Raw genomic sequence first — 26,291 nt, 5'->3', positions numbered from 1 at the left:
ATTCCTACAAGCAAAGGGAAGGAATTGCATGGAACCTCAAATTTACTCCTTGGGGTGAGATGATGGAGAGGAGAAGGGAACATTAGAAAAAATTGTGAAAATTCCCTCTCGCCGTCCCTCTCTCAACACCCCCTTCCCCAAGCTTAAGACCCATCCACACAATGGGCGCGTTCAGCAGACTCAACAGTTGAGTGAGCGCTCGCTGTTATTGGTATATTCTTTTAGATCATCCAATCAAATTTTAAATCTAGAAGAATAAACCAATAACCGAGAGCGCTCACTCAACTGTTGAGTCTGCTGAACGTAGCCATTGCTGTCAATGTATTTTTACAAATTGACCAATCAAGAAACGCTTCAAAGCATTCGTAGTGGCAACTCGACCGCAGCCTTAATTGACCAATTTGTAAAATTATTTTTTTTTTATTGGTCCATTAAACGCTTTAAATCATTTATAGCGAAATTTTGACCACAGCCATATAGGTACCATTTCATGCTGACGCTTGACGCTCATTTTTAGCGTCAAAATAGGTCACGTAAGGAGGGATTCAGATTGGTTGATTTTTAAGGAATTTCATTGGTCCATTTTCTTATGCATGAGTCAACGGACCAATCAAATTCTTTATGTACATGGTTTATGCGTTATGCAAAAATCTGTGCTCCCCGCTTAAGCCTGAACTGTATTGCCCACTTTATAAACTAGCTTACCCTCCTTATATCTATTCGGAATGGGCATAAATAATATACCTATCTTAAGCTGGTTCTACATTGGACGCAAGCAGCAAATTGCATGGACGCAAGTTTGTTGCGACAGCCAATCTCAAGCCTTACATTTTTAAATCAACGCTTCAGATTGGCTGTCGCAACAAACTTGCGTCCATGCAATTTGCTGCTTGCGTCCAATGTAGAACCAGTTTTATGCAAAAGTCTGTGCTCCTCGCTTAACAATTGAGTCTGTTGGACGTGACCTTGTCAACCCTGTCTGCGACGCAGTCTGTTCTCACATCAAATTTCACATTAAAATTTTAATAGCTTCTTGTAACATCAACAACTTATTATCCATTTTTAATCTTTGCTCCAAAATTCTTTTCCTCCCACTTCACAGAAAAGAAATATTTTGATTGGTTGATTCGCTTATGCACTATGGCCGTATTCAGAACGCGCTAACATGCTACAGTTTACGTTACGTATACTATAGAATTTCAGAGATAAAAGCGCGCTTTTATCGATAAAAGTGCGTTCTGAATACGGACCTATGCATTATGCGTCAAGGTGCCTTTTCAGGTGACCTATTTTGCCGCTAAAAATGAGCGTCAAGCGTCAGTATGAAATGGTACCTATTTTGACTCAACAGTTGAGTGAGCGCTCGCTGTTATTGGTGTATTCTTTTGGATCATTCAATCAGAATTTTAGATCTAGAAGAATACACTAATAATAGCGAGCGCTCATTCAACTGTTGAGTCCGCTGAATGCGCCCAATCACGCTCGGTGTCAAATCTCTTTGTATGCTGTATGAGGATCCGGATTAAGTTTGAACTATGAAGTAGTGCGAAGCAGGCATAATGCATTGTGAGCATGCGCTCTTTCCGTCACTCTTTCTCTCTCTTTCTTCCCTTGGTTTTCTCTCTTGTGTGGTCCGTGGTCGGCTGGTCGCGTAGATTTTCGTGGGTCCTTGGAGGAGATACATTGGACGGCGATTGCGTGCGTTTCGTTCCCTTGATCCTATCATTAAACATATCACACATTATCTCATCGTATTGCTCGAATAATCATCGTAAATTTCATATTAGCTCGTAACTTCGATGATACTTTTCGCGCATGCCGGCTTTCGTTGAAAGAGAAAGAGATAGAGCGTGAGAAAGAGAGTGGCGCGACTGGCTTCCTCCATGTAACCCGCCGTAACCACGTGCTTGAAAATCTTGTCGGCTGGATCGGCCCGCGTGTAAGTATCTGTAAGTATCCTTGAATCACTGAAACGCGACCAGGAGCGCTCGAACGTCCTGTTTCAGAACGCCGAGATCTCTTTTCCTTACCGCCGTTAACGTGCTGAAATACGTTGACTGCTTTCAGAGCGTGCGATAAGGCGTCGAGAACATTCTGTCGCGTCTGAACAGAGGCATGCCGGAATGACGGAGTTCGTGGACGGCTGGTTCCTGGGTCATACCCTAGGCGAGGGTGCTTACGGCGAGTATGTTTTTCCATTTTCGTTCTCTGTTAATTCTAGGGACAATTCGTACACTTATCCATTTTCCCACGGCAGATATTCGGACGTGATTTTGGAAGTCCATTGTTCCTATTGTTCGGAAAGCACGTTGAGACACTCGCGTGTCCGTTTCTATCGATGTAATTTAAAATTTTAATCTCGATTTATATAATTTACTTTTGCTGATTTTTGGAATAGGATAAAAAACAAATTAAGCCAAGATTAAAATTAATTTAAATTAATAGATTAATTTTAATCTTTAATTTAATTTTGATTCTTTGTTAATTTTAAACATCAGACAAAATGAAGAATAAATTATATCGTGATTAAAGTTAATTTATTATATTGATAGATTAATTTTAATTTTTGTTTAATTTTATTTTTAACCTTTTTTAATTTTGCGGATTTATTTTTTTTGTGCAGGGTTAAACTAGTTGTAAATAAATCTACAGGCGAAGCTGTTGCTATGAAAATGATTGATATTGAGAAACATCCGGATGCAAGACAAACAGTCCGTAAGGAAACTGCTATTCATCGTATGTTATCAAACTCTAATATTGTACAGTATTTTGGAAAACGTAGTGAACCTAATATGGAATACATATTTTTGGAATATGCCTCGGGTGGAGAGTTATTTGATAGAATTGGTAAGATATAACTAGTTTGTCAAATAATACAAAAACATATAAAGGCTTTATCAGATTAGAGACTAATCTACTAGATTGGATTGGAATCTACGCAATCAGGAGAAGGAGAGTCAATATTATGAAATTATTAAGTCAATATGATGAACTTTGCTTTGATTAGTCAAATTTCAATCCAATTTCAGTCTTAATTTTTAGTCTAATAGGACATAAAATAATGATTAAACTAGAGATTGAGATTGAATTGAAATTTGACTAATTAGAACAAAAAAGTTTGAGGTTTTTTTTGTTTTATTTGTTAAATATTCTAATCTATAATCTTAATCTCAGTTTCTAATCTTAATCACAGTTTAAGAGAATTATAAAAAGTGGATGATTGAACTTTGAATTCTTTACAGAACCTGATGTCGGTATGCCAATGTGGGGAGCTCAAAAGTATTTTAGACAATTAATTTCTGGCGTAGAGTATCTACATAGCCGCGGAGTTGCGCACAGAGATCTTAAGCCAGAGAATTTACTTTTAGATAGTAATGATAATTTAAAGATAAGTGACTTTGGATTAGCGACGATATACCGTATGCAAGGTAAAGAACGTCTTTTGGAAAAGAAATGTGGTACATTACCTTACGTTGCACCAGAGGTGCTAGTAAGAGCGTATCACGCAGAACCTGCAGACGTATGGTCTTGTGGAATTATTCTCGTGGCTTTGTTGGCTGGAGGTAAATGTCCTCTGTAAAACTGCATACATGAATTATAAAAAAATGTATTGCTTCAATATCTTTGATAATATTCATGTTGATCTTATGTATAAATAAATACAGTTATGTAATTTGTTAATTTTACTCCACATTGAAACTTGGTGATTGTTAGTTGAAAACTGCAAACAAGCTTCATAATATTCAAGTCAATGTGCCTTTAATTTGAAATTTATTGAAATATCTAATACTTAACTTGCATTCCTTAGTTTTTAACTGGTCCGTATCTGAAATATAGAACTGCCATGGGACCAACCCTTGGCAGAGTGTCCTGAATATATCGCATGGAAAACCAGAAAATATATGTCTCTTACACCGTGGAAAAAACTGGACAATTCATCATTATCATTAATAAGAAAGATCCTTATGGACTCGTCATCGGCAAGATACAAAATGTCGGACATTCAGCAACACAGGTGGTTTGTCACGAATTTTGTCAAAGGTAAAACTACATTTTGAATCGATACTATTAGAAAAATAGATTCATTATCTAGCATAGGTACCCTGCATATCTTTGTATTAGTATTCCTGAAAGATGAGCCATTGGAGGCGCCTGGATAGTGTTTACTTAGTCAGGTACTGAGTGACTCTGAGTATTAATAAAATTACTCAAAGGAACTCGGTACCTAATTTAGTGAATGCTGCATACAACAAAAATTCTCATTGCTTTTTCTACGTAAGTGCTTTATTAATATTAATTAGGTTTAGGAAGCATTATTTCACAACATAGATTTTGTAGTCAGCATAGCTCTTGCCTTTTCTTTGGTAATACAGCTCTATGAGTTTAATTTAAGTATCATAAAGCTAGATTACCAAAGCAGAGAGCATTGGCATATACTTCTAAGACAACACATGTAAATTTCAACTAAGTTTTTTATGTAGAATAACATTGTAATAATTAGTTGAGTGTGATAAGTAGACTATATATTTGTATATTATGTATTTTTTGTATTTCAATAAATATTATGCTTTGCACATTGGATACAAATACAAATGAAGTATTTATAATTTATAGGTGACGAAGCAGATGGACGGAATTACCAGGTAGAGGATGAAAATCTAAGAAATGTTTGTTTATCCCAACCCGAATTCCCCGGAATGGAAAATAATGATGCAATTCAATTCAATTTGGACAAACGTCCAATGTTTTCGTTTTCTCAACCCGCTCACGTGGAAGATCTTTTATTGGGTACACAGTTACAATTTACACAACCCAGTCAGGTACGTCTTTGAATTAATTTATCGTTACATTAAGAAAATATTTTTATAAAGAGAAAATATATTTATGTTCTGCTTACAGCAAAACCCCTTCCAAAGATTAGTCCGCCGAATGACTAGATTCTTTGTTAAAATAGAATGCGAAGAAATTGTAAAGAGGCTAATAAAATATTGCGAGAAAGAGAATTACGCTTATCGCAATAATGAGTCTAGCGTGGTAAGCATGCACGCGCGCACACACACACACACACACACACATACACACACACACACACACACAAAATACAAAAATAAATTCAAAAGAATATTGGGTGATGATGTTATATGTTTTCAGGTAACGATATCAACTGTAGATCGGCGTAAAATGGCTCTAGTTTTTAAAGTGAATTTTATAGAAATGGACGGAAATGTATTGGTCGATTTTCGGTTGTCTAAAGGATGTGGTTTGGAATTTAAAAGAACGTTCATTAAAATCAGATGCGCAATGGAAGATGTTATTTTGAAGAGCGCCGTAGTATACTCAAAGAGCTAATAATGACAAACAAATAATAAAATAACATAAGATAATAATGGCATTTATATTCTCGGACCATGTAATTATACATTATGTTTTTCCGGACCAATATCTTAGTTAACATTGATAATGACCTGATCGATATCGAAACGTTTATTTACATTGTTTACACAATTTTTATATTTATTAATTTTATACTTCGAATTAAACAAAATTGTTTTGGCTTGTAGTGCTTCTAATTTATTTCACAAATAATTATACATATATATATATATAAAAGAATTTAATTGTATATGGTAAGGAATAATTAATATTGAAGAGGACTTGAAACCGAGAATTGAAACATATATACATGTAATTTGCGAGTAAAAACTAATTGATTTACATATGAACATCCAATTTCGTTCATATTGGCATTTTTTAATTTGAATTTTAGTTTATTGGGTTTATATAAAAATTGTTAATTCTCTGTTATATCATGTCTTTTTAAATTTTGTAGTTATTGTATTAAAAGTCGGTTTATTACTGTCTTAATCAGATTTTGTATTGTTATGAAGATTATAAATTTTTGATGATATATATATATATATATATATCAAGCATAAACGTTTATTTATTTGCAGAAAAGAGGAAAAACCGAAATAATACATTGTTAAATAAAAGTATGTATTATAAATATGTTAAAAAATTTGCTAACTGTTACATATCTAAAGTATACATATATAACATGAATTATACAGATATTTAATACATTTTGGACAAATTAAATTATTTGAAGCAATAGCTTTATGTAATCTATCAGTGATCTAGAATTTCCACCAAAGCATTTGTTGTTCATATATGAGATTTAATTCGGTGTGAAAACTGTGTTCATTTTACTCTCACTTTAGGTGCATTCCGTTTTGCGAATGATGCACATAAATTATCTTTAACATTTGATGAAGTAACAAGAATAAACGATACATTTTGTGCATCATACGTGAAACGGAAAGCACCCTTTGACTCACAAGTTTCTACGTCCGTATTTTACATTAGATCTTTATCATGGTGGAAGAAGTTCCTTATAGTAGGGGAGTTCCTTCCACCATGGTTTTCACAATTTTCATTGACCTTAATTTTATTCATCCAATGAAATAACTATATAGTATCTCACAATAAAAAAAAAGAAAATTAATATAGGAATAAAAAAGAACTATATAAAATTATGCACACAAAATTACATGTGTCCCGTTTGCACGCTATAAGAATCATCCTTGTTATCCATAAAATATTAAACAAGAAAAAAGATTACAATATTGTAAGTCTTAAAACGAAACGCAACCGTTATTAGCAATAAAAAAAATTAAATTTGTTCTACAATTGACATAATTGGACAAAGAATTTGTTATTATGTATCTAATAAGGTAAAAATTACGAAAGTGAGCAAATCTTATAATTTCATTGGTCAACACCTAGTGAATTTGTTCACTTTTATAATTTTTATTTCATGCAAGATACACAACTGACTCTTGATTTCCAATCTTGGTAGCGCGACGTCTATGGAAACAATGTAGCATCGCGCCGCAGCGCTACCTTTACGCCAAGCTAGTAACTCACGTAAACGAGTACGCCTGCGTACGCGGTCGTTGTAGCGACGCTGTGCAACGCTGTGTCTGTTGGTGGTGAGAGCAGCGACACTCCGCGGTCCTTGTTTAATTCCGTGCCCAAGCATTTTGTCAATTTCATCGAAATGGATCCAGTAAAAATGTCTATGCAGCCGCATAGCAGGAAACGCGTCTGCTACTATTACGACAGTAAGTTATCGAAGAAAATCCACTGTATTTTGTGATCCCGCGAAAAACGCCGCATGCACACATACACGCGTGGGGGGAAGCTTGTAAAATGTGTTTGCGCCGTTCGCGCTTACCGCCTCTGTTTCGCATCGTTTAATTCGGCATCCGTTAACGTTTTCGCCCATCCACGACTTGGTGGCAACGAAACTGTCGAAGCGCGATCTTTCTGGCATGTTATTTCGTAATTTTTATGCTTTCCGAAGTAGATAATACGATTTTTGTAACGTTAAGATGACAGATTCTCAGCCGCGGCTACGTACGATCGTAGGCAAGCTTGGGCAAGAGTGTCGGCCATTGCTATATATATATATATATGTGTATCGTCACCGTATACTAGATCATCTTTGACGTTATCGAATCAATATCTTCTACTACAAATAACAATGTCATAATCTACTCCTGGCAACTACGGCTGATAATCGAAGAATTTGATTCGATGTATCGCCTGATCGACTTTATGTAGGAATTGGATTGTACAATAAAACTTGAACTCCCACAAGTTAGAATTTTTAAATATATATTACCATATGTGGCGATAATTATTCGTATTGTGTTTCGAACTACAACTTTTCTCAATCGCGAGACAAGAGTTTTGTCATGAAAAAAACGAAATTAGTAGCTCGAACCTCAGATAGCAGTAGGTTAGGTTATGAGAAATATAGTGGGATTTTATGCGATTCTTGACTAATACGAACCACAAGAAATCATTTCTTATATATAATTCACACTTGCCGAAGAGATTTCACTATGAAAATGGCATTTCGGCTAATAATGTGAAAGCTGATACTGTTTTTGTGGAGTTGACGCGAGAGATTCTCAAGTGTGCTCCGACACATCGTAGCTCGTCAGCCAACTCGCGTTGCTCAATGGATCTTGTCTTTTTTTTTTTACTCCTATACTTGACTCTACATTAGAATTTTCTTTCTTGCTTTTTATTCAAATATTAAACATATACTATTTCACTTCAGTTCTAAAGTTTACAAAAGTTTTACACTTTATATTAATTTTATATTTGTTCGACTATAGAAAATAGACAATAATAGCTTTGTTAATCACTGAAATTTTTGTACAATTCATCTTTTTTTTTTAGCCTATTCTTTTTAACTCTTGTACAGTTCACCTTTTTTCTTTTTCTTTCAATGTAGAAAGAAGAAGGATAAAGTACAAGGCATTCAAATAAAAAGAACCGACTTTTGTTCCATGTGAGAAAAAAGGAGAGAAATGAACTGTTTAAGAAATTTAACTAATGATAATGTCTTATAATAGCTGAATATTTCATATTATATATATTATATATCACGTTAGTCTATTTATACACGATTCTTTAATATGCATAGGTGATATTGGAAATTACTATTATGGCCAGGGACATCCTATGAAACCACATCGCATAAGGATGACACATAATTTACTTCTGAACTATGGTCTTTACAGGAAGATGGAAATATACGTAAGTATGCTTGTTTGTGGATTTTTAATCTTCTAAAATGCACAGCTAGAGTGATTGCCAAAAGTTTTCAACCAATGAATAATTTTATTATATATATTTCTCAAATAAAAAATCTTTATAAATAAAAATATAATATATACAAATATTTAATATATTAATATTTAATCAAAATATCATGTTCTTAAATTAATTGAGACAAGAATTTTATTAATTTATAATATAAACTGAAAAACAAAGCGACATAAATTATTGTGAAATGTTGACTAGAAACTTTTGCCAGTCACTGTATATTTTATTATGTTGAAGATAATGAAATATTATAATTCAATTACATATACTTTATTGTTATTTAGCGGCCTCATAAAGCCACGGCAGACGAGATGACAAAATTTCACAGTGATGAGTATATTAGATTCCTGAGGTCTATAAGGCCAGATAATATGTCGGAATACAACAAACAAATGCAACGATGTAAGACACTATTATTAAATGTTATTATAATACTGAATTCAAAAGCATTTATTGCACTTTTTTCTTTCTTTTTGCATTAGTTAATGTAGGAGAAGATTGTCCTGTTTTCGACGGTTTGTATGAGTTTTGTCAATTATCGGCTGGCGGATCTGTAGCTGCCGCTGTAAAGCTTAATAAGCAAGCTTCTGAAATCTGCATTAATTGGGGCGGTGGTTTACATCATGCAAAAAAGAGCGAAGCTTCCGGCTTTTGTTATGTGAATGACATTGTGCTTGGAATATTGGAATTGCTGAAGTATCATCAGAGAGTCTTGTATATTGATATTGATGTTCATCATGGCGATGGCGTAGAAGAAGCTTTTTATACAACAGATAGAGTAATGACTGTTTCGTTTCATAAGTATGGCGAATATTTTCCTGGAACAGGAGATCTTCGTGATATTGGAGCAGGCAAGGTAAAACAAAATTGTGCCTTTTTATTCACACAATGCATCTAAAATAATAAATTATTAAATATATATGATTATCTATTATTATTAACAGGGAAAGTATTATGCGGTTAATATACCTTTGAGAGATGGTATGGACGACGATAGCTATGAATCGATCTTTGTCCCTATTATCTCAAAAGTGATGGAAACATTTCAACCCTCTGCTGTAGTTCTACAGTGTGGCGCTGATTCATTGACTGGTAAGACTTTAAAAAGCAGTTATTATCACAATAAAATAACAAATAACTTTTATGTAAATACTAATTACAGGTGATCGCTTGGGGTGTTTTAATTTAACTGTCAGAGGCCATGGTAAATGCGTGGAGTTTGTGAAAAAATATAATTTACCTTTCTTGATGGTTGGAGGTGGTGGTTATACCATCAGAAATGTGTCTAGATGTTGGACGTACGAAACGTCGGTTGCTCTCGGCTGCGAGATTGCTAATGAGCTTCCTTATAATGATTATTTTGAATATTTTGGCCCAGACTTCAAATTACATATTAGTCCATCGAACATGGCGAACCAAAATACTCCTGAATATCTAGACAAAATAAAGTAAGCATTTTTGCAATATTATGTTCAATTTGGTATGGATATTACATAAGTTATTTTTTCTATTAATAAGTTAATTTGTAATTGCATTTATTCATAGAACAAGGCTGTTCGAAAATTTAAGAATGCTACCTCACGCGCCTGGCGTACAAGTCCAAGCAATACCTGAAGATGGAGCGGTTATTGAGGACTCAGAAGCTGAAGAGAAGGTAAATCCAGATGACAGATTGCCTCAACGTGACCTAGATAAAAGAATGCAACATGAAAACGAATATAGTGATAGTGAAGACGAAGGCGAAGGCGGGCGAAGAGATAATAGATCGTACAAGGTATCATCTTTATTCTAAAATATAATGGTTATAATGCACAGGGCCAGCGATCTGTGTGTGGAGTGGTGGTGTTCATTCACTCTACACATGTGAATTTGCCATGTGTTGAATTTCCACATATATCGAGTTACATTAACATAAACTTTTTGTGAGTAATTTATTGGATTTTTTATTGACGATATTTTAATGAACAATGCTGCGCGCTCTGATTGGATCTCGGCGGAATCTCCTTTTCTCTGGACGATCAATCAAATATGACAAAGGACCACATTTGATGTAGACAGACGTATACGTGAATACAATGCTTCAAAATAGTTTGAACAACGTTGCTATAATTAATTTTTTTAAGGAAGCGGAAATTTAAATGATAGATTTAGAAGAGCTTATGAATAAACTTGAAAATAATATTCGACGAGTTCCATTCGCAATAAATAAATAATTTAAAAAAACAAAATACGTATGTGTACTTTATTTATTTTTTGTTTATTTGTTATTTTTTAAATTTAGCTTTAATCAGACCCCCCTATACATTGACCACTTTATATATGTGAAAGATTTATTTTGTTGGCCCTGGATGCGTAATTCTACAGGTTTAGAAAAATGCAGATGTATAAATGTTTTTCTTTTGTTCTCATGTTAATCTAGGGATCTAGGAAGCGACCCCGTTTGGAAAAAGGTCAAGAGGCCATGGATACTGATATAAAGAAAGAAGAAGATATAAAGACAGAACCAAAAGGTATAAATTATACACATATAAATATTTTTCTTTATATTACATTTGCAATTAATGTTAGGGGAAAAATATAATAACTATTTGAATCTTTTTACTTAGAAAATGAAAAGGACGAAAAAGTAAACCCCACGAATGAGGAGACTAAGAAAGACGGTGGGGCGAATCCCTGATAGATAGTTGCCCCGGAGCATTTGAGAAAATGGAGACACTCTTATTTAAATTAAGTAACAAATAAGTTTAAATAACTTAAATAATGGCAGCATACCATACATGAATGTTATCTGCTGCCTCTACCTCGCGCGCGTCCTATAATATAAAATCAATATGTTTTTATGAAAAATCTTGATAATGTTTAGACGTCTAGAAATATTGGATTCATTCTTGAAACGTCATTCTCATTGAAATTGACACGTATGAGCGTGTACATAGCTTATAGTATCCTAAAATTTTAACCATAGACCATTAGGAGCTTCCGAAACGTATCTCTGAATGCTCTGAAATGTTTTTTCGGAAGGTGATTGGAACTACTACACAAAAATGATTAAAAATATATCAGCGAAACAGTGTTTCGATCGATTCGTCAGAATTTTATAATCTGACCACAATTCTTTTTATACATAATCGTTATAGCGTGTTACTTTAACTTGTAACTTAATTTTTCTACGAAAGATCATGAATAGATCGCGATTTTTCAAGATTTTATGAATACTCTATGAAGTTTATAGAAATACACAAATATTCCACGATTGGGTCATAAAATATTGACGATCGATTTAGAATATCTATGAGATTATATTATACAGCCCAAATGTGCTGCAATCAAACTTATACATGAAATATATAGGATGATATATACAGGGTGAGGTTTTTAAAACAAGTCACCTCAATAACTCTTGTTTTAACAATAGAAGGAAAAGAATCAAACAAAAATTGCTTGGTTTCAAGAGGCACATAATGTGATGTTAATAATTGTTTTGTAGGTGGAGGCGTAAAGGATAGGTAAAGGTCTTTTTAAATGGGATATGTTTTTTTATTTACATTCTAATAGAGCATTTTAAGACGAATATTTTATTTAAAAAGACAGATTTGACCTTTGTCTATCCTTTACGCCTCCACCTACAAAACAATTATTAGCATTACATTGTGTGCCCCTCGAAACCAAGCTGTTTTTATTTGATACTTTTCCTTCTATTGTTAAAAACAAGCGAGTTATTCAAGTAAATCCTGTTTTAAATGCCTCACCTGTATATGTATTTCGTTAGCGCGATTAATTCGTACGTCTTCTTATCCATTCACAATTAATTGAATCGCTCGATAGAGACCACATTACACAGTTTATATTAAAGAAGGGATAGAACTATCCCTTAACTAGCTGCTCTTAAAAATCATGCGTTGATAAATTCGTTTGCTTCCTATTTTTGTACATAATACACAAATTAATTTTGAAGGATATTAATCCTTGTATGCAATAACAATATTGTAATCATGATGTTCTATATAAAATTGTAAAATACGTCTTACATTACTCGAAAAATTAATGAATGTTCCTTTGGCTACCTCTCTAGTTTTATTTGATGAATTGTAGTGAACATTATTAACTTGTTACATGTTTTAAAGAGCGTGAAAAATACAAGAAATATTTGTAACTTGATAGAATTAAAAGTTACATCTATTTCATTGGATTTTCTGAGAATAATTTGTTGCAAGTTAATTCGCACATCCTGAGACTAAATAAACTAGAGAGGTATCTACGATTGTATTCATAGTTGTAGATCAATAGAAATCAATCGGATTTATTAAATCGTAGTTTGAGAAACATTTTTCAAAGACTGCTTTAAACTTAGCTTAAATTGAATCTTAGATTGAACCACAACTCTGAATACGACCCTAAGAAAGGAATGTATTAAAGAAAAGATATACTCTTCACATTTTTGAGTAATGTATACACAAACGAAAAACAAAATGAAATCGAAAAGAAAGCGGTGAAGCTAGGGCAGTTAAGTAATTATGTAATCAATTTTAATTGTAATTGTAGAATCTTAAATGTATACTAGGCAAGACCTAACTTAATTTATATATAAATATATAAAACAATATATATAAAAATTATTCCATGACATCCGGATTGATCTCTACAAGAATTGAAGCTCGCGATGTCATTCCAAAGATCGAGCTTATGGTCGATCTTGGAAAATGGAACAAAAAAAAATTATAAATTCTGTCTTCAAACTATATAGGTTCTCACATATTTTCAGATTTTTGTGCAAAAGCAATACAACCTTATATATGTACATAAAACTTATTATTCTCTTTTTCTTTCTTTGCGATATCAGCGTACTCAATCAGATTAGATTAGTGACTAATTTTACTTGTAATAATCTGCAACATGCGATTGCTTAACATCACATAAAGGCAAATTTAAAAGAATAATGGCGTTATGTCTCGTGTAAGTCAATTCGAGATATAAATCAAGTATTTATGTCCACGCATAAGAGTATTATATGGACGTTTTTAAATATTTATAATAAAAAATAAAGAAATCTATGTAGTTGTGAAATTTTTATGTTCTTGAAAATCCAAAAAAAGCATACATTGAGGAACCCTGAGAAGCCTGAATACGTTGAGGAGGCCTGAAGTTTTATTAAACTTCCCTGACAAAAATTTTTTACAATTTTCGTATATTTTTCTAGAATTTATAGAATTTATATTACTTTCATAATTTTTCAGAATTTCTGTATAATATCATGACTTTTCAGAAAATTTCTCAGATTTTTTATTCGAATTAATTCGAATATTTTAGAAATGAAAAAGTCTAAATCTTTTCTTAAAAATTCTTCATATTTATCTATATATTTTTTTTCTGAAATATAGATGAGATTTCTCATTCCATAAATATAGCTTAAAATAATTATATCACATAGTAAAATTTAATACAATTATTTAACACATTAAAAAGTTTATTTTTTTTATATTCAAGTAGTGTTAGTTGTAACATTTTGCATCCTATATAAGATAGAAAAAGTGTTAAAAGGTTCTTAATTAAGTAGATGAATTTTCACTAAAAATAATGTTAAAATAAGAAAAGTAACATTTCAAGATTAAATACATTTCATAATAAAGATTAGTGTTTCTAACACACTAATATTAATATATAATAAAATAATATAAAGGACATTAAGAATTATGTATGTTCAAACAGTTATAACAAATAATTATTAAAAATGATAATTAATATTGTTTGTTTTGTGGTCTTTATGTTTATTATTTATGTATAATGTTTAATTATATTTTATTATAATATTAATGATTTTATTATAATGTATAATATTATTATAGGAACACCAATAAATGTTACTTCTACACGCCACATACACGATTCTGATGTGTTATGTGTATCGTTATTTCCTTAGAACATATAGTACTATATGTTCTAAGGTTATTTCATTTCATGTCGAAGTCGAATGACGACATCCAATGCATCTAAGGTGGTGATATCTATATCTAATGGTGGTGTTGGTGGTAATCCTAAGAAACCGGCATCTTGATTTCCCTGTGTTTAATCCGGTTTGTCTAAAGTGTGACGTATAATGTAATGACAGAAAAATGAAAAGGATTTTTGCGCGATCAGCGCAAAATAATCCTTCATATGTAATAACCGTATCGACCAAGTTTAACCTCGTCATCCACGTTGGAATTGGAAGGAAAACTGATTAATGCAGCGCAATTACTCGCATGTGGAATTCATTTGCGCACTGAAGAACAGCGCAAAGTTTTCTATTAGTAAGACATTTGTTTTGGTAACTCTCTGGAGCTGACGTGGATTTATTGGACTCACCCAATTAGATCCTTAATCTGTCCGAAGCTGACAGCAGCTGACAGTGAGTCTAAAATTCATTCAATTATAAATTTCTTTGTCATTATATTTATATTACATTTACAAATTTGAATTATTCTTATTAATAAAATGAATATATTAATTAAATAAAACTTACTTAGTATTTATTCTTTTTTATACTTAACAAATTTTTGCCATTTTGTTTTTTGAAATCGACATCAACATCTTTGTTATTTATGAAATACCGAGAAAAATAGAACAACGTTTGTATTGACTTGTATCACTAAGTGGAACGCGTGTTATCTGTCTTTTTGATAGTGAATCATAACATTTTTGTTGTTTATATTTATACAAAAATAAAATGATAACTGTACTGCATTGTGTCTCTTGTTGGAAAACATCATATATTATGTATTTTGACCTTTTGACATCAGCTAGAAGATTACCATCAAACAACTTCACTTGTCATTAACAAGTCATTTCTGATTCCAGAGCTTCAGTGAGATGTGAAACTCAAAGAGACCTGTCATATTGTGTCAGAAAAGGAAAAACAACACAGATAACAGTTAGGCCAGATTTCTCAAATGATCTTTAAAATGATCTCCCAAATGGCGCATGTGATGACCCTCGCCAACAGCATCATAGGTGTGAGCGTTCTGGCAATGCCTTTCTGCTTTAAGCAATGTGGCATAGTACTAGCTGTCCTGCTGCTGCTTCTGTGCAGCGCCTTATCTCGATTGGCCTGTTACTTCCTCGTCAAATCAGCTGTGATATCAAGAAGACGCAACTTTGAGTTACTCGCCTTCCATGCATTTGGCCATATGGGAAAGTTCCTAGCAGAATTGTTCATTATTGGTTTTATGCTAGGCACATGTATTGCCTACTTTGTCGTTGTCGGTGATCTGGGGCCACAGATAATCTGCAAGATGATGAGCAAGAATCCGGCGGACATTCGCACTAGTTTGCTAATTTTCACCGGACTCTTCATAGTTTTACCCTTGGGACTGCTTCGAAATATCGATAGTTTGTCTAGCATTTGTACCGCTACCATTGTCTTTTATCTCTGTCTTGTATTAAAGGTATAATGCATGAATTACAATTTATTTATCTATATATTATCTAATATAAAACTATCATGTTCATCTAATTCAGTCACTTGCATTAAATTGGATTAGGGCACATTAAGTTATTTTATACAAAATATCTTAAAGCAGTAGCATAAGATAGCTATGTCCAAAATTATTAGAACTTTTAAAAACTTCATAGATCATCAAAACTGTAAAGGTAAACCTGTATGACATTGATCATATTTTTTTAACCATATGGCATACATGACACAATAAAACAGCTCATTTAACACAATTATGAAATAAATTTCAAAAAATATGTATCTCAATTGATTCCAAGAAATTTATCAAAAGAAAACATGATTCATCATCATTTTTAGAAAAACGCTAATTAATGGAATGCCTAAAAATTTTTGTACATGGCTGTATAATCAATTTTGACACTGAAATAATATATATATATATTCTATCAATAATGTGACATTATTATTGAATATGTAATCATTTAAAATATTTATATGCTTTTACATTTAATTTTACTAATTTCACATATAGCAGCTTTTGGTGTGTTGTTATATGTGCACTAATCTAATATAATGCAAGTAACCGAATTTGTTAAAGATACATAAGCAGTAATTAATCTATGTTTTCTTTTCTAATTGATAGATTATGGGCGAATCAACCCTACATATTTTTATGGGAGATTGGTTTAATAATATTAATTATTGGAGACCGGCTGGTATTCTCCAATGCCTGCCAATATTTTCTATGGCTCTTTTCTGTCAAACGCAGTTGTTTGAAATATACGAAACCATTCCAAATGTATCCTTAGAGAAAATGAACGACGTTGTAAGAGGAGCGTTAAATATATGTACACTTGTATATATGTGCGTTGGCTTGTTCGGTTACATTGCGTTCTGTACCCAGCCGTTCACAGGTAATTTAACAGGTGTATAATGTACAGCTTATAATGTCATTATTTGGTCTATTCTTTTCAGCTAAACTTCTCACATCGTTTAATTTTTCCTTATTTTCTCTTGAAAGAAAAGAAAGAAAAATAAATGTAAGAAGTGCAAGAATTTTAACTGAAAAGAATAGACCTCTTGTCAAATTAATACTTTATTATTGCTATTGTCATTGTTATATTTTTCAGGAAATATCTTATTGAGTTTCGAACCTAGCATAACATCAGAACTGATTAAGCTGGGATTCGTGTTTTCAGTCGCATTCAGTTTTCCTCTAGTCATATTTCCATGTCGTGCGAGTTTGAATTCGCTTTTATTTCGTCGGGTATGTGTATGCATATTTTAAATAAATCTAGAGTTTTTAGAGGTACAGGTACATACAGCTAAAAATTCTAATTTACGTTTTACTACTATGTTAGGTGTATACCCATGAACCGTCTGTCAATTATCTGCCAGAGTTCAGATTTCGATGTCTTACAATCGCGATAGTCAGCATTTCCCTGATTGTCGGTATTTTAGTGCCGAACATAGAGTTTGTTCTTGGTATTGTGGGATCAACGATTGGTGTGATGATTTGTTTAATATTCCCAACAATATTTTTTATCTCTATAAGCAGCAAAAATACTAATGAAAGACTTGTAGCACAGGTAAAGCCGTTTCTCGTAAATCTCAATTTCATGATTTTTTTCTTATAACTTTTTACATAATGAGAATATTTTATATCTAGTGCATTTTAATCGTTGGTGTTTGGATCATGATCCTCGGTACATATGCTAATTTATATGCTATAGAAAAGTCTACAAACACAAAATTAGTGGTGACTAATAAGCCGCTTGCACAAATCAATAATTTACCGTTAGAAATAATTAAAGATGATTTACATATCATCCCTGACATTCCCAATAGTCTGGAACTTATTCCCAGAGCGAAAGGTATAAAGTTATTTATATTTATCATTTTTATTGTTATCTTAATTTATATATTACTTTCTTAATTGTACGCTATATTACAGATCAAATCAATCAACTACCTAACATAAATGTTATCGATAAAACATTAGATTTAAAAGTGGAAGACGTTCGACAAGAACCACCAATACCCGTTGAACGTACGATCAGTGAAAAGCCAAATGTCGAAAAATCTGATAAGATAGCAGTAGACTCTTTTGTGCCAAAAATACAAAATGTAGATGAAACAATAAAAAACGAAAATTTAAACGCACAAGCACAGGTTGTCATAAGTATTGATAATGCTAAAATTGATAAACCTGTTACTTTGAAAGCAGAAGAAAAGATAAAAATAATCGAGGAAAAGGAGCAATCAATGGACTTACAGAAAAATGATAATCTTGTTTTGGATGCAATAAAGAAGGAAGAGTCAGAGTTAGCAGCTGATGGAGATATGGCTAATGTCAGAGCTGCAGAACGACATGAACAACTTAGAAAAACATTGGAGAAACATAAATTGGAGCAACGTCAGATGATGCAGGAACAAAAGGAGATTCTGAAGGATATTAAGGAACAAAAGCAAGAATTTGAAAGGGAGAAACAGAGAATGGCGAAAGACGAGATACTAAAAAAGAATGAAAAGATACAAATTGATGTGAAAGAGAATATTGTGTCAGAAAGTAAAATTAATTTGATAGAAAATAGTAAAAAAGGTGTAAAGAATAGTGAGATTATTATCGAAAAAAATAATAAAGAAGTTTTGAAAAAGAAGGAATGGAGTAGTTCAGACAAAATAAAATTAAATGAAAAGCATGAAAAGTCTCGAGATGAAAATAATAATATTGATATCGCGGTTGAAAATAGTAAGGAAAAATTAGATGTGTTTCATGAAGTTTCTCAAAATAAGAATGTAGAAATACCACAGAAAATATCAAAAGATGTACCAGATAAATTTCTTATCAAAGAGATTGATCGTGAAACACCAGAAAAATCATTACAGAAAGAAAAACAAGATAAGACAAAAATAGAAAGAATAGAATCTAATGATTCGAAAAATATGAAGGGTTCTATTTTAAATGCCTTGACAAAAGGAGTTCTAGAAAGATCCGTTATGGAAGAGGAACTTGCTAAAAAGAATAATAATCGTCAGGCGAAGGAAGAGAAGAAAGAGATACTAATGAATGAAGTTGTAAATACTTCGGACAAATTGCAAGGAAAGTACGATGAGAAATATTCTGTACCTATAGCATTAAAAATGATGAATCAATCCAAATTAGATAAGGTGATTATTCCATCATTGAACAAGAGCGAATCGGAGATTCTCGTGATTCGTCGAGACATTCTGGAGAATAACGAACGCGAGAAAAGGGACATCGATGGAGAAGCAAATGTGAACGATACAAAAGTAAATAGCGATCATCTAACTGAGAAACCCGAATCTCTTGTTAAAGACGCCAGCAATATGGACGACGAGACCTGCTCGAAATTGCGGGAAAGTTCGAAGAAATCAGAGGCAGAAAAGGAATCTGAAAGTAGAGTAATTAAATCAAGTACAATTGAAGTGCCTCTGATCAACACAAACCTTTATTTATCCGAGCAGAGAATAATGAAGACGATTTCTATGGATCAACATGCTGCTCTAAATTCAGAATATGCGGGTATGAATCAGGAAGACTCGAAAGTTCTCAGTCCTAAAGATAAAACTGAGATATAAATATCTCAAAAAAGTCAAATTGACGCAGCATAATATTAGGTAAATTTATAAGTTATTTTTCGTTTTCGAGTTGTGCTTCCTTATTTACATTCACACAATTAAATTATTACTAAGTTTAAAATGCAATGGAAATTTTGTTCCCAGATGAGTGTATGTATATTACAAGAGTATCATGATATACTCATGATATTTGTAAATGGTATGATTGATAAAAATGATATATTTAATATAATTGTAATTGTGTATATATGCGATTTATTTTTAATGACTGCTGTATATTTATCCTGTACACTACATTCTTCGCTTTGCGGCATAATTGTAAAAATAATGCAAATATTAGTCTAAGGTATTTAATTAATTAAATATAAGATCAAATACAGATGTATTTTTACACTGCAATTCGAATCTTCTCTTTGCAAATCATTTAACTCACCAAGATGTTTCAATTTTATTTATTTTAATCTTTTTTTCTAATATTTTGAAAATCTGTATCAGGCTATGCATTTGAAATTGGAGATTGCGAATTGAAAAGAATTCAACTGTCAGAACTAATCAAAACGAAATGGATTAAGGACGTATTGCATTTTTTGACAAAATGAAAAAATATGTTTGTTTAACATAGAGTCTACAATAGAAGTTTTAGCAGTCGTAGGATCTTCTCAAATCGTAGAAAATTATTATAACTAATCACATAACGAATATGCGAAGAGTAACCACATGACTTGTGTTTCAAAGTGATACAAAAATGTAATACAAAAAAGATCGACAACGATTTAAAACTAGAACTTGCATAAAAAATTATTTTAATGAGAAATAAGTGTTTTTAAGAAATAATTAAAATGAGAAAATTTTCATATAAATTACAAAATTGTATTATTAAATATAAATATATTAACCTTATTGAACTACCATATATTATGTGCATAACATTAAATTTTACGAAAAGTATAACTTCAGTTCCAGTCATTTCTTACAAACTATATACATCTCTTTAATATTATCCAATTAATCAAATTCTAATTTTTAATTCACAATTTCCAATACATAATCTGGCTTCATGTACTACAATTATGAATATTAATATAATAACTTCGATATTTTAATGCATCATGTATCTAAAGATTTAATATCCATTGGTTCTGGTTTAGGTTCCGTAATTTCTATGTCTCTACATTTTGCGTGTTGTAATTCCCTTCTGATCTCAGGAGTGATCGAATGATGCGACTGTTTCCTCAGTAGTCCTAGCAAGGCCTCCTTTTGTTCAGAACTGATATCGCTCTTGTATCGTTGCACAAATGTTAGGAGGGCCTGATGCCATAATACTGGCAGCTCTCTTGTGTCTCTTTCAAATCTAATAGATTACATTTTGGTATGAATATATAATTCTTAATAATTTCCATTAAAAATTTATTATTATATTATATATTCTTTCCTTAATTCAAAAGTGATATAACTAAAGAATATGAGATATTACCATGAATGTATCCAAAGTGAACTAACTTAACTTCATAAAAAATTGTAACAATTCAAAATTGTGATTATTAAGTATATGTCAATATATTCTTTTTTCCGATAGTAATTATTAATTAGTCAATAATTTTTGGTCGAATCAAAAAATAGTTTTCTTCTTTTCTGAGAAATTTAATTTTTGTAGTTGTATCACTTTTTAAATAAGGAAGCGATATCTTACCTAAGAAAGTGAAACACTACTCCATCCACTACTCTGTATGGAAGAGCATATTTCTTATCCAAGAAGATTCTGAGAAAGATGCTATTAGCACCCGTGTAATCCATTTCTGCGATTTTCAATATAGCTGCCGAAGAATGTAAAATTGGTATAGAATTGTTTGCAATCACAGATCCGATAATAGTGGCCTCTCTGAGTGTGCATGTTCCTGATTCTAAAAGTGGTAGAAGGATTCCCTTCATAAATCCGGCCGGTTTATACAATGCTTTTCTCAGTGCTTGATACAAATGGAAATTTAGTCTTTTATATTCTGTCAAATCGTCTCGAATGCGTGGTAGCAGAACCAGATTATAGAATCTCTGAGCCATCTTTTCTTTCAAGTTTGAAGCAAATATCCTTGTTCCCTGATACATGGCGGCAGCAGACCATTTTGGTGGATCTGTGATATAAAGTATTTGCTCCCAATTCTTCAAAGTAGGCACGAGCTTGAAAGCCTTCGGTAGTTTGCCACTACGATATTTTGCTAGGACGTCTCTGACACCTTCATACATTGTCTTTATCCGAGGATCCAAATCTTGCAGCTGAATAGATCCAACATCAGAAAACTGCGTTTCAATTTCAGTTTTTTTCTCTGTCAATTTTTCCATTATTATGTCAGCCAGCGTCCTCATGGGGGCTGCATCCTTTGCCATAAACATCTGTAACGCCCGCTCATCGTCCTCGTTAATTTTGATATTCTCATAATACACATTCTCCACTGGTTCTTCATCATCGCTGGATTGATTCTCATCGTCGCTGAAACCAGAGCCAAGATTTATCTTTGATTTTTTAGGCTTTTTGGAATCGCTAAGACCAATTTCGTCTTCTATCTCCAGCTGCTGTTGTCTAGCTTGCGACAAGATTTTCTTCGTCAGATTTGGTGCTACATACTAGACAATGAAATTGAGATTAAAAATGTATAATAGGATAAAAAATTTTCCAAGAAATTTAACTATCTCTAACATCCAATTTCAAAGAATAGAGATAGTAGCATAAAATGCAATTGAAATAAAATATGAAAAAAGTTTTGGTAATGCAGTTTTAATGCTGCATACCGCTTCCAATTTTTCTGTAGTTTATTTTAAAATTTTTTAATGCGTTTTTCAAAAAAACTTAATTATTTCTATTTCATTTCCAAAAACAGAAAGAAATAAATACAATGAAGGAAGTAAATGTTGAAACTAACCTCTTCTTCGTCGGCCCGATGCCTCTTTTGTCGGTTTTTTACTTGCACCAGTGATGCGATTTTCGACCCGCTTGCAGCACTCGACGGTAGCGCCATCTGTCGGCGGCCTGGCGCAACTGGTAGCACACACAAGCAAAGCTCTTCTTCTTCTTCCTTAAATAATGGCTCCCGCCTTTAAGCAATGAAATAGGAGGTCGATACAGCCAGATTACGTCTTTAAAGTAAACCGTACAAAAATATGAAAACGAACGGGTGATGCAATGCGGTTTCCGGACGCCTGCGTCTACGGCGTCGTCACGTCGCAATAACGCGCGTCATAAGAGCCCTAGTCGTCGAAAAGTGCAAAATGTCGAACAATCGAGACGAGCTTATCCGCAGACACGCATCTGTGTGATGCAATGCACTTTTGTTCAAAAATATACAATGGAAAGCACCCGAACCGAAACACGTCCGTCACCGTCACGGTCGAATGGTTCGTCGGAACTGACAAGCAAAGCACGTGTATGCACGTGTGACCATGGTGGAAATGGTGAAGCATTCCGTAGGATGCGCAGTCGTTCATGTCACGTGATGTCACGAGCCAATCCACTATGTCGATGATTACAGGCTCTCTAATTGTACACCGCCACCAGAGGTCCAAGGAAGATGTAAAAGCAAAAAATGATTCATGATCTGTATTTTTTATAAATCATCTGTCTTGCTCATTCTTTTTAGAAAATTTTTATTTAGCTCCTTGTATAACAACAAACTAGAAATTAGATCATCAACAAAAGAACAATTTACATTCCAAATTTGTATGACAAAAGGATAATAAAATATACAACTTTTGACCTTATTATTTACTAATTCTATTCTTTCTGAGCATAACGCATTTGTACAAAAAGATATTTCTCTTTTTTTAAGAGTATGTCATCACAATATTTTTTCAAATAATTTTTTTACAAGTGACAACAATGTATATGTTATTTTATAAAATGAGAGTGAAGTTTCCTATATGATGAAACAATGCAAAAATTTCATGATAACTGAATAACTTAAACTAACTACTTATATCCTAATTACGTTTTATATACATATTACGCGCTCTCTTTCTTATATTAGCCATAAATCTTCCATAAATCTTACGGGAGTGATTCACTTGTACACTGTTGCAATTGTCCACTGCCAATCGCTTGCGTAGTTTTTTTTTTTCTAACGAGATAATAAGTGATTTCTGCGCAATCGGCTCACGTACAAGTGATGTACACTCCTTACATACCATCATTTAAACTTCAAAACTAACCACAACACAAAAAATACTGCTATAGAAAAAAGAAATAAATATAAAATATAATAATTGTGGCCTGCCTTTGCTAAACGCAAAACACGTGTTACTGAACCAGATAAGGAACCACTTGTTCTATCGAAATCGTCGTCCTAAAATACGAATTTATATTTGCTATGTATAAAACAATATGCAAAATTATATCTATGCCTTAAAAAAAGCTGGTCATCTAACCATGCCTCTTAGCATTTTATCTTGGTATATGACTTCCGTGCCAATGTCAATAGATAATGACTTTAAAGCATGAATTTTATCCTTCAGTTCTTCAGTCATCCTCTCATTCTCGTCTTCCATAGTATTGTGAGCAGATGTACTTGGTAACGGCTCGTAGCCATAACCTCCTGAAAAAGTAAAAATTATGTATAAAATAAGAATTTATATATTTGCCAACAGATGACAACTTACCTGAATGGGAACGTCGCATTTTATTAGCAATCTTGATAGCTTATTAATAGATGAACAGATACCGAAGAAAGTTATTGTCTTACAAAAACACCTATAAAAAAAATTGAGAAATATTAAAATCTTTGTTTATCTAGAAAAACACATATTGTAAGATCTGCACGATTAAATTATTTATGCCTACATAAATATAATTCTTGTAACACAAATTATATTTACTCAATAAATAATAATAAAATTATTTAAGTAAAAATATGTTTTCACATAAGTATAAATTGTATTAAATGACAATACTTAAATTAAAAATATTCACGTATAAATATAACCTCAAATAAACGACACGAACATTTGTATTAATCATTTTAAAAAATCTGATCGAGGCTTTTCAATACAATAACATTTTCAATTTACCAATTAAATGAAAAGTGCAGACAGCCGGAGAGAAATGTCTCGATATATGTCAACGTCACGATCGACGTGTTGTATCGAAGTGAAGGGTATCGATTGATAAAAAACAAGTACTTACTAACTGCTATGACTTTTCCAACTCAAGGAAAAACCAACTATAAATCAAGTTCATGCAGCTTATTAGATGATTCATTATTGTAATTTTGAGACCTAATATTAATCTAATATTTCTTAACTATACATATAGTCAAATGTAAGCCCTATTTTTCATTATCTGGTTAACTTGTGGTTAAGCTTAACTTGATGTTTCACCCAATGAGCTTTATCCATGACATCACCATAGATGAAGCCCATTGGATAAAACATCAAGTTAAAGTTAACCACAAGTTAACCAGATAATGAAAAATCGGGCCTAATTGTACACCGCTACCAGAGGCAAGTATGTCCAGTTCTGAGTCGTTCACCTAACAACGTACTGTTCCACTGTTACCTTATTGACAGAGATGTTCGAATTGTCTATATATATCTACTAAAAAAAAAACTTGTTGCGTATGATTCTGAATTAACATTAATTGACATTCTTGTTAGATTGTAGCTAAAAAAAAAACACGTTTTAAATCATTTAAATTTTTAAAATATGAAGATAATCCAATTTTACTGTATATGTATATATCTGATTACGAAATAAACAAAAATAAGTTCTTGTATAGCGGATACTTATTATAAAGTAATAAATACAAATTTTAATTGAAAATATATATGTGTAGTTAACAGATTATTCAAATAATTATCCGAGACGAAACGCCAAATCGTGATATTCTTCGTAATCTTATTTTTCACAGATTTTAGATTCATCATTACTTTAAAATTTACATCGTTAAATTTTAATATAAGACATATTATGTCTATCAACATATTATTAAAGATCTAATAAGATGCTATATAAGCATCAAATTATTGTTAGATTTGCTTTGGCAATTTAACTAAAAAGTGATATTACTGCGGTAGTTATTTAGAGTTGCGTTGTAAGTCTGAAAAAATTTCGGCACGCGATAGGGGAACTACATACGCGGTATTTAAAATTCACACATAATTTTAATAATAAGCATTGTGATCCAGCTTTGACCGTTATTGGCTTTGACCGTTAATCATTGAGGTTTCCTTCTTCTTGTTAGTTTATTAATTATCCGTTAGTTTAGCGTTATCATTAAATTGTTAATTTAATATGCAATATTACTACCCTAATTTTAGTTTCTCATCAAACAAAGAGATGATTAGTGTTAAAAAAATGATTGGCTCTATCGATAACTGATGATACTGCATCAGTAATTGATGAAACATCAGTTACTGACGTTACTATGTATAGTTAAATGATTTATTGGAACACTAATCAGTTCTTTTCCAATTGAGATTCAAGATCAAAAATTATTTCAGCGCATGTATATAAATTTACATTAAAGTGTTATTTAAACTCTTTATATTAATTGTAGTTTAATCTAGATTCCTGGCATAAATAAAACTGCAATGG

General features: G+C 32.2%; 5 protein-coding genes across 7 annotated transcripts; 3 read left to right on the top strand and 2 right to left on the bottom strand.

Annotated features, from left to right (window-relative positions):
- Positions 1–1,888: 1,888 nt before the first annotated feature.
- grp (serine/threonine-protein kinase grp) lies at positions 1,889–5,431 on the top strand. The gene is made up of 8 exons (XM_018552112.1): positions 1,889–1,949; positions 2,068–2,185; positions 2,624–2,847; positions 3,243–3,563; positions 3,838–4,041; positions 4,615–4,820; positions 4,900–5,034; positions 5,152–5,431. Exons 2-8 carry the CDS (start codon positions 2,124–2,126, stop codon positions 5,347–5,349), a joined length of 1,350 nt encoding a protein of 449 aa, XP_018407614.1. The 5' UTR covers positions 1,889–1,949; positions 2,068–2,123; the 3' UTR covers positions 5,350–5,431.
- Positions 5,432–6,978: 1,547 nt separating this feature from the next.
- HDAC1 (histone deacetylase 1) lies at positions 6,979–11,643 on the top strand. The gene is made up of 9 exons (XM_018552087.1): positions 6,979–7,124; positions 8,501–8,613; positions 8,967–9,084; positions 9,165–9,538; positions 9,627–9,774; positions 9,845–10,130; positions 10,228–10,456; positions 11,102–11,192; positions 11,289–11,643. Exons 1-9 carry the CDS (start codon positions 7,061–7,063, stop codon positions 11,357–11,359), a joined length of 1,494 nt encoding a protein of 497 aa, XP_018407589.1. The 5' UTR covers positions 6,979–7,060; the 3' UTR covers positions 11,360–11,643.
- Positions 11,644–15,569: 3,926 nt separating this feature from the next.
- LOC108783521 (putative sodium-coupled neutral amino acid transporter 10) lies at positions 15,570–19,855 on the top strand. Its single transcript, XM_018552103.1, has 6 exons — positions 15,570–16,103; positions 16,758–17,028; positions 17,245–17,381; positions 17,476–17,703; positions 17,784–17,988; positions 18,069–19,855. Exons 1-6 carry the CDS (start codon positions 15,609–15,611, stop codon positions 19,715–19,717), a joined length of 2,985 nt encoding a protein of 994 aa, XP_018407605.1. The 5' UTR covers positions 15,570–15,608; the 3' UTR covers positions 19,718–19,855.
- Positions 19,856–20,824: 969 nt separating this feature from the next.
- Positions 20,825–23,150, bottom strand: bys (Bystin). Its single transcript, XM_018552074.1, has 3 exons — positions 22,630–23,150; positions 21,408–22,333; positions 20,825–21,068 (listed from the first exon to the last, which is right to left on the bottom strand). The coding sequence occupies exons 1-3, from the start codon at positions 22,723–22,725 to the stop codon at positions 20,825–20,827; spliced, it is 1,266 nt and encodes a 421-aa protein (XP_018407576.1). The 5' UTR covers positions 22,726–23,150.
- A 563-nt stretch (positions 23,151–23,713) lies between these two features.
- Positions 23,714–25,239, bottom strand: LOC108783534 (BET1 homolog). Of its 3 annotated transcripts, none has more exons than XM_018552122.1 (4): positions 25,194–25,239; positions 24,359–24,449; positions 24,128–24,294; positions 23,714–24,045 (listed from the first exon to the last, which is right to left on the bottom strand). In XM_018552122.1, the coding sequence occupies exons 2-4, from the start codon at positions 24,375–24,377 to the stop codon at positions 23,890–23,892; spliced, it is 342 nt and encodes a 113-aa protein (XP_018407624.1). In that variant the 5' UTR covers positions 24,378–24,449; positions 25,194–25,239; the 3' UTR covers positions 23,714–23,889. The 3 variants fall into 3 exon arrangements, with proteins under 3 accessions (XP_018407624.1, XP_018407623.1, XP_018407622.1); XM_018552121.1 differs by lacking the exon at positions 25,194–25,239 and adding an exon at positions 24,882–24,965; XM_018552120.1 differs by lacking the exon at positions 25,194–25,239 and adding an exon at positions 24,767–24,833.
- Between the last annotated feature and the right edge of the window lie 1,052 nt (positions 25,240–26,291).

Source organism: Cyphomyrmex costatus, unplaced genomic scaffold, assembly GCF_001594065.2.
Source record: "Cyphomyrmex costatus isolate MS0001 unplaced genomic scaffold, Ccosl1.0 scaffold154, whole genome shotgun sequence".
NCBI lineage: Eukaryota > Metazoa > Arthropoda > Insecta > Hymenoptera > Formicidae > Cyphomyrmex > Cyphomyrmex costatus.
The sequence above is the reverse complement of the archived record's forward strand: the minus strand, read 5'-3'. Positions and strand labels throughout refer to the sequence as shown.